Source organism: Electrophorus electricus, chromosome 3, assembly GCF_013358815.1.
Source record: "Electrophorus electricus isolate fEleEle1 chromosome 3, fEleEle1.pri, whole genome shotgun sequence".
Taxonomy (NCBI): Eukaryota; Metazoa; Chordata; class Actinopteri; order Gymnotiformes; family Gymnotidae; genus Electrophorus; species Electrophorus electricus.
Window position 1 is genome coordinate 23,179,218 of NC_049537.1, and position 9,356 is coordinate 23,188,573.

The 9,356-nt window shown below is 38.2% G+C and overlaps 1 protein-coding gene across 1 annotated transcript; it reads left to right on the top strand.

The window, feature by feature from the left end:
• Positions 1 to 2,886: 2,886 nt before the first annotated feature.
• LOC113570575 (G-protein coupled receptor 183-like) lies at positions 2,887 to 3,774 on the top strand. Its single transcript, XM_035524392.1, has one exon. It carries the CDS (start codon positions 2,887 to 2,889, stop codon positions 3,772 to 3,774), a length of 888 nt encoding a protein of 295 aa, XP_035380285.1.
• The last annotated feature ends 5,582 nt before the right edge of the window (positions 3,775 to 9,356 follow it).

The following is a 9,356-nucleotide window of genomic DNA, read 5'->3' on the forward strand; positions in this document are numbered from 1 at the left end:
TATTGGGGTCTGGTAAACACCACTGGCAGCCAGACTGCAGAGATACATGAAAGAAGTAGCTGCCTGTGAATAAACACCCTCTTCACCAAAGAATTATTTAAAGTATACTTTCATTTACAATGCAATAAAACCTAGACTATGGAGCCACACAAAGATGAAACAGATTAGAACTGGAAGAGTAAATGAGAGATGGAATTATCACACAAAAGTAATGCTCAGTTGTTAAGAGATCTCAAGAGTTGTTGGTTCCTTTAGTCAGCAACATGGATCAGGTCAGATCAATGGTGTTTCATGTTTGTGTCCCACTGTTGGAGACATGCTATTGTAAGGCTGATTAGTTCTTGTTCTGGCAGTTTGTGGTGCTCTATTTCCAGAGATCTTAACCACTGAACACTGTTGTGTTGATTCATTCACCCATATGCTCTTACAGTACCTTTCCATTTCAGCTCTGGGTGGATCCACAGTCAGGATTCTGTTGCACTGTTATTGAGAGTATATTTGGATTGTTCTTTGGTGAATAGGGCATTTATTCTTTTGGACACTGCTTCTTTCATATTGTTAGATTATACTTCTTCTATCTGAAGAGGTTGTAGAAGTTCTGGCTTGCACCTATATGAGATGTGTGCATACTCAGATTGGATTTCTTTTAGTTAGTAGCAGAGAAGAGGAAGACAGTTGGGGCTGGTTGGCAGTGTTGAATATCCCCTCAGCAGCACCAGTGGTCCTGACAAAGAAAAAGGATAACTGCTGGTGCTTTTGCATGGACTATAGTAGGCTCGGTGCTGTCACAAATCCCAACTCATATCCACTTTCAGGCGGATGCCTTGGATCCGCTAGCTGGGGGTTCAGCTCACTAGACCTGCAGTGTGGATATTGGCATGTGGCACTCTCTCCAGACACTAAACAGAAGATGGTACTCATGCTAGGCACAAGATTGTGGTAATTCAGGGTGATGGCCTTAGAGTGTTGTAATGCAACAGACACATTCGCAGACTTCATGGAGTGAGTGCTTACTGGTCCCCAAGGTTCAGTGGATTATCTACCTGGATGATGTACTGGTTCACGTGCTCAGTTTCAACAATTTGCTCATCTGCCTAGAGCAAGTGTTCCAGGCTATCAAGTCAGCAAACCTCTAGCTATATTAAAAGAAATTTAAAGAAATTCTTCAGTGGCATATGATCTTCCTGGATCATGTCATGGGGGAGTTGGAGTAAAAAAACGATCCAGGAAAGGTGGATACAGTGTTACTGTGACTCACACTGTGGACTATTCGTGATCTGTGGAGCTTCCTGGACTTGGCTTCATACTACTGATGCTTTGTGTATAGGTTTGCTGATATAGCCACACCACTTCGAGCTCAAGGTGAAGGGGGCTGCATTCTAATGGGAAGTTGAGCATATATTTGCTGATCTCCATATTCAGTTATTTAAGGCACCATCATTTCCTTTGACAGTTTAGTATGCCAAAGGAACTCATGTTCAGCTATCCTCCAGAGTCAGAGGATATGCTGAGGAGTTCTGCAACCACCTCCATGTTATGCAACAGCTCAGCAGAGGATACAAGGGCAATGCCATTGATTGCCAAAAGCAGGCATATGACGTCCTGCAGGGACAGCTGCTATCGCTGGTCATGCAATTGTGGCTATAAAACCCACACCACCAGAATGAACGTTATCCCAAGCTCCAATCAGTAGGGGAGGGACCCTGTGCTGTTAATGAGCACCTGGGCGAGATGTTATATTGGGTCTGGGCAGAGCATCTCTGAAAGGGAGACCTCACTAGGCCACTGTGTTGGGGGCATGGCCCTGAGGGAGGACTGGGAACAGGCCAGGCTGGAACTGGAAATTGGCAAGATGGTGGAAAGCTGGGGCTTTGGCTGCAGAGAAGCCACGGCATGAGCAGCACACACCTAAGCACCTTAGAGACTTTGTGAAGGCTGCCTGGGTTGTTGGGTACAGCTGACCCTTGAGGGAGCAAGCTGTGTGGCATCCAACACTGGATGTTGGGAGTGGTCACCAGGAGAGTGGAGTGGGGAACGATGAGTGTTCCCAGGATTATTTTGTTCAAATTTAGTGTTCAAATAGTTTTTTAGTTGTTTTGTTTTTCAATGATTGCAAATAAAATAATACATTAAACTGGAAAAACAAAAATCATGTTTCTATTGCACAGTGGAAATACTGACTATTAGATTATCTATCACAAGAACAGACCTCAGCTGGACTTAGAAATCGAAATAATAATTACGACACTGTTTTCATCTCTTCACATATCTCTGAAACTGCCTTTTAAACCACTATACATCCAACTGAACAACCATATGCACTCAAACTAATGTTAAAATATTTGATTAGTGTGGCTGTGGTTGGTTCATATTAGTCTCGTCAGTCATTCATATTTTGTTAATTTCCTAATCCTAGAAAAGTTCTGTCCTCATCGTGGTTTCTGTTGATATCCCAACCCACTTTTTTTCACGTTAAGTTCATTTTCTGCTTATTTGATTTAAAGTCTTTTTAAACTCGCAATAAAAGAAATTTCTCTGGTTTTTCATCCGCGCTGTCGCTACCATATGTTGATCATTTGTGCTATAACGGATTCATATGAAAGAATCGAATTTATATATATGTGTGTATATATATATGTGTGTGTGTGTGTGTGTGTGTGTGTGTGTGTGTGTGTGTGTGTGTGTGTGTGTGTGTGTGTGTGTGTGTGAAATAAATTCGATTCCTTCATTTTAAAAAAAAATCGGACTTCATTAAAAAAAAAACAAACAAAAAAACTCGTTTGAGAATTGAATAACGAGACCACTAGAGGCTAATGGGTGTAGTAAAGTCAGTCTTTAAAAACGCTGTCATTGTCAAACTGAAAATGATTCTTTTATCAGCCAAACATGAACGGAGCATTGTGTGTAGAAAACACAACTGTCCGTGGCATTCCTCTTTCAGTTGATTTTACTCATCCTGAAGATTATTTTATCTTTACTTTCCATATTGTATTTGCCACAAGCGCTTTTCTTCTAGCTGGTTCCGTGGCCATAGGTATTTTAAAAACGAGAGTTCTCCGAATGCAGAACAGATTTATTTTCATGATCAACACAAGCATTTGCGATATTCTAACTGGCGTCTCCGTTTATTATTTGTGTCTTTTTGATGTTCAAGAAGGATATCCATCCAGAAATGGAACTTTCGGCATTTTCCCATCTTTGCTTGGTGTGAACATTCTGACATTTATGTTTGCTCAGTTTGACCGGTACTGTGCTGTATGTCACCCCTTCTTTTATAACCGTTTCATTTGTAGACCAATTGTAATTGGAGTTTGTGTGTATTGTTGGTTCCATGTTTATATTCAATTGCTTGCATCAAATATGGTGTCAGTTTCCGTAGCTACCAAAATATACGCGTTTAGCATTGCCAGTTTACAGGTTATAGTGCTGACTAAAGTAGTCATGACCATAAAATTATACATCATTGCTCGCTATCAACTGGCACGAGAGCCACCAGGCCCGGAGAGAGATAATAAGAAAGAATCCTTACGGATTATAATTTTTGTAGTTATAATTTTTTTAACTCTCTGGACCCCTTCCTTTGTCAACATTATTATAAAACAGTCGAGCAGGTACGGAATACACTTCAGGAACGAGGGCACCAATCTATTCGCCATTATGGCGCGTTTTAACGCGATCAGTACGTCTGCACTTTACCTCTTGGGCAGTCCTGCATTACGCACGGCAGTTCTGCGAGTTGGTTGGCACAAAATGTTGCCTCAGTGGACAAGGTAAAATTGAAATGAAAATTCCAGAGTACAAACATAATATATTTTGTTACATATGTAATATTTAACACACTCTCTCTCCTAGACCTGGCCAAGCGATGTAAAATAAAACGAAGAGTGATGCCCGTGTCCCATCGCTCAGTCATTTACTGAATCATTAAGCAAAGTTAACCTTTTAACTTTTCAAGCAATCAATCTACAGATGTCTTATTGGCGATTTAGCATATGCTATTGTTTTCGTAGCATAGATATACATTGTCTAATTGTATTCTTTAAATATTGAAATTGTAATATGAGCTGGTTTTAATTGTTTATATAACAGGTAAAATTAATTTCGTAATAGACTAGAATGAAAAAAAGTCAATTTCTTCTAATCATTCGTATTATTATTGTTATTGTTGTTAATATCATGTTTATAGGGGCTAAATGAGTTAATAGTGACTAGGACTTATAGGACAGGTGCTGAACAGTCCTGAAACATGAAACACAATTTGAGTCTAAACGATTTAAAGGTTTGGGCGGTATGTGACACCTCTGACTATCGCTCTGCACCGCTTTGCTAAAATCTCAACCAGACTGTATCGTGAGACAGAAGATCTGTGTCACAGAATGTTCCTGAAGACTGCTACTTCAGCATAAAAGTAAATAAATTACGTAGATTTAATGCCTGTTACAAGTGTAAAAAATAAAACCGATACTCTAGTGAAAATACAGTTAAACTAGCAGAGGAATCCTGATGATTGATGAACAAACTTCAGCATAAAAGTAAATCAAATATGTAATTTGAATGTCTGTTACAATTGTCCAAAATGATAATTGATGAAAAAAAAAAGTTAATTAAACGTTAATTAAAAAGAAAACTAAAAACGACTTCTGCATATAACAATGCAGCATTTATAGCAGGTGTTAATGGATGGCTTGTTCTTTTTCATTTTTGCAGTTCTCCTATAGTGGCTAGACCCCTTATTCATACTGGTGCATGATACAAGAGTAGCTTGAGAACAAACTTCCCTCCCTCAAATTAAATGGAAATATGATGGTGCAAAAGGTTAGAATCATTATTGAGATGGTCAATCCCAGTTCAAAACTAGTAAACTAGTTTGTAATTGTAGAAGATACCACCTTTGTAACTTAAACATGTTAGTTACATAAACAATAGGTCCTGTTAATTATAAAACTACAAAATGGAATATTAAAGTTATGATATACAGAGCTGAGCAGTATCAAAATTTTAAAGATTTTCAGAACTTTATCCAGTGGTAGAAAGATTGACACACAATGGTCTGTGAAAAATCTTTCAGGTGAAATGCCATCAAATGGCATCCTGCATTGCTATGTTCAGCTAAATAAATCAAGTTAATTAAATACATTAATACCATTTTGTGAATTTAAAAGGACTGTCAATTTTGTAAGCAGCTTTTGATGTTTTTATATTTTATTTAACCCTTATATGATTCATAATCTAACCCTTTATGGAGGGGCCTGCTCATTTTGGACCCCAATCACCTACTGCCTCACGATTAGTCTCTGTGCTAGATTTTGAACCATTAAATATTTTCTTTTACAGTAACACTTTTAAAACTGAATTAATTGGCCAAAAATGTGCAGTCATTTATAGAGACTAGTGCACACTGAACGTTTGGGAAACCATCCCAAAATACCATAACCATATGATATATATAACATTTTTTGCCAGTCTTTACAAGCTGTCCTACTTTTTCAATTTATATGAAAGATTTGTATAAATGAGTAGAAAAAATGAGTTCAGATCCCTCCACATAGGTGTACCACATGATACAATGACATTTACATACAAATGTGTTGTGTGAACTAAGATGGCCTTGATTTTGAATCAACATGACAAAAGACAAAGTTTCCTTATTGGGTATGTGGATGGCTAGAACTTCAGTCACAAAACCTGTTCAACCAATTATTTAAATTGCAGTGGGACTATTTGCATCCAGAATTATGAGAAAGACACTAGTAAATAGGGCTGGAAATTGTGATGAAAGGCACACATTGAATAACTATGTGTAATGTTGCGCGGTAAGGAGGTGGATGTATGTGCGGAGAAAAGCGAGATTTAATAGGTGCAAATCCAAAATCAGAGTCGTCGTAGTCCAGAGTCAAAGAGCCAACACGGAGAGCACGGGGACACATGACTAAACAAAATAAACACATGAAGGAACGAAAGTAAACTGGGGAATCAGGCTATAACAGGCTAGGAAACACAAAGGCTAAGATGAGCACAATGGCACGGAGTACAAAGAAACAACCATCAGAAATAACATACATTCAAACACATTTGCAAATCATTCAAATGAACAGCGATGACCAAGGCATACAATAGGGTTTAAATACATGAACTTATGAAACTAGAAATGAGGGACAGGTGTAAGCAGTGAAACAAGGTGAGGACAAAACAAAACTATGGAATGGAACTAAACACACGACAGGAAAAACACGGAACACGGAAGATGGAAGGGACTGTTCGTGACACCATGATGCTTATGCATTAGTCTGAAAAGGAAAAATTGAAAAGCAACTGTCCTTTCAGTTGATTAGGAATGTCAATTGTCTCTGGACAGTTATATAGAGAGGGATATTATAGTAGAGTTGTAATGCATAAAACCCCTATTACAAGGACAAATGCACATTTGAGAGTTCAATGGTTTACTGTACTACAGAAATGTGGAAAAAAGTGATATGGTCAGACGAGGCATCTTTTACTATATTCTTGACAAGTGGGCAGTGCATGTGTGCCATGTGCGCCCATCACCATTATATTACTGTTTAGGCTGCATTTTGTTGTTAATTTAGAGGTACTTTAGAAAAAGACATACATTTTTAGACTTCGAAATTTCACTGGTTTTATGGACTTCCAAAAGCAAAATAAGTCAAATTTGACGAGAACAATATATAGGGGTTGAACTATTTGAATTATAAGATGCACAGAGAACAATTATTGTCATGAACAATGATCCAGTTAGACCACCTCATTAGATGTAATTTAATTCTCTAAGTTTACCAAAAACCTGACTAGCACAGTTCAAATAAACTTAAAGGATTTAAGGCATTTAGGTCTATATTGATCTCTGTCCTGCACAGCTCAATTCCAACTTAGCACATGTAATCCTTCTAATGTTCAGGAGCATCTGAACATTACCATCTTGTGCGTTATCTTAGGTTTGGGGGAAAAAACCAAGGCTGTGAATTTCCATGGTTTGACACTCTTAAGTGAAAACAGTTAAATAAAATGGTTTTGGAAAGTTGAAATTCAGCAAATTATCAGAATATAACTGAGCATCCTCGACAACCCTGATGTCCTGCATGTGACATTATAGGGAGGTTTGAAGCATGAGGGCAGTGAAAATAGAGTGTTTTTACTGATACTCATGTGAACGTCAAGAGTCAACGATACTCTGTTCTGGACAGTCTCTCTGGCTTCATGTAAGGCTTTGAGGCTGAATGTGAAGCACTGGGGAGATGAACCTGTGTGATGGGGGATAATAAAAGAGAAGCAAGGAGCATGAGTGCATGGTAAATAGTTAATATGCTGGTGCTTGGGAACAGGGGAGTGTTTGAGAACTGGAGTACTGTGTATGTGAGTGTGTGTGTGTGTGTGTGTGTGTTTGTGTTTGTGTGTGTGTGTGTGTGTGTGTGTGTGTGTGTGTGTGTGTGTGTGTGTGTGTGTGTGTGTGTGTGTATGTCCCTTTGGCTGCATCTTGCCTGAGTCGTGACACTGTGTATTATCCAGTATTGTTTTTTTTTTTAAACAGCAAAATATCATAGGACCTAACACTACCCCCATCTATCACCAGTGTCAAAAACAAGATTTACCACTAAAGGAGGGAAAAGCTTATAAAACAAACAAACACACATTTAAAAATAATTACAATTTAGAGAAGTCCAGTAAATTAATTTTAAAGAAGGGTCTACCAGTCATGTTATCTTTTCATTATTGTATATAATTAAGTATATACAATTAAGTATACTTGTCATTAAGTATATATCTACATGAGCTTGTTGGACATCCAGAGGCATGGGCATTCACATGGAGATGTCCCCTACTGTACAACAGTAACCGGCTCCACTCTTTTGGGAATGTTCGCCACAGAGTGTGTCAGTGTGGCTTTGTGCGCATTCAGTTAAACATGAATTTGTGGTCAGTCACTGATGTGAGATAAAAGACCTGGCTTGCAAACAACATTACAGTTCATCCCAAAGATGTTCACTGGGGATGAGGTCAGAGCTCTGTGAAGTCCTCTGGAGTTCCTCCACAATAAAAATGTCAAATTGTGTCAATATTAAGCTTGATTTGTACATAGGGGCTTTGCACAGTAATGCTAGAACAGGAAAGTACCTTCTCCAAACTGTTGTCACATAGTTGGAAAAATCTAATTGTCTAAATTGTCTTCATGTGCTATAGTATTAACATTACCCTTCACTTTAACTAAGGGGCCTAGGCCATACCCTGGAAAACAGACTATTATTTATCCTCCACCAGACTTTATGGTTGCCTCTATGCATTGAGGTAGACAGCATTCTCCTGGCAGCCAGCAAACCCAGATTCATCCATGAGACAGCCAGTGAAGTATGATTTATTTCTCCAGAGAACACATTTCCACTTGTTCAGAGTCCATGACTGTGATACTTGCACCACTTCAGCTGATACTTGGCACAGTCCATAGTGATTTTAGCCTTGCATGCAGCAGCTTGGTCATGGGAACCTATTTCTGTTACTGTGCTGATGAAAGCCTTTTAGAACTTGGCAGTGAGTGATACAACAGAGGATAGGTGATTTTAACACACTTCAGCACTTGTTAGCAACAGCTTGTTTGTGTGGTTTACCACTTTGTGGATAAGATGCTGTTGCTCTTAGATGCTTCTGTTTCACAATAATGCCACTAACAGTTGACCAGGGAAGATCAGATCTATCCAGGCAGAAATTTTACACTTATTTGGGGACAATGTGGCATCCTATGACAGCACCACATTTAAGATTTCTGAGAACTTCAGTACAACCCATTTGACTCACAGTGCTGGTCTATACAGTAGAGACTGCATGTCTAAACTGATTATTCACTGTAACACATTTCACGTTATTGATAATCTTTTTCAGCTTGACATTTGTGCTTGTTTTGCTAATAAATGTTGTTAGCCTTTCTAATAAACTGACCAATCATGCTTCTTATATATATATATATATATATATATATATATATATATATATATATATATATATATATATATATATATATATATATATATATATATATATTATATATTAGATGTGCTGAGAAATAAATATTTGCACTGGACACAGAGATGTTCTTCAGGGGAATCATTTGTTCATAAATATGTTTTCAGATACAGCACACAACTTTAGAGCATCCCTAATTGCCCAGTGTGAGTTGAGATCACTATCTTACTGCTCTCTGTAGATTTGAGTGAGTGCAGTAGGGCTCAGTTTGAGCCAATAGACACTGATTTGATTTGAAATGGTTTGGCTGCCACAGGGAAATTCTATGCTACTCTGCCTCGGGTGCCATTAGCTATCCTAATGTTTGTTCCATTATGCCTATGTGT

Excerpts from the sequence above, each read along its gene's own strand:
- LOC113570575 (XM_035524392.1), top strand. The coding sequence starts at position 2,887 with ATGAACGGAGCATTGTGTGTAGAAAACACAACTGTCCGTGGCATTCCT.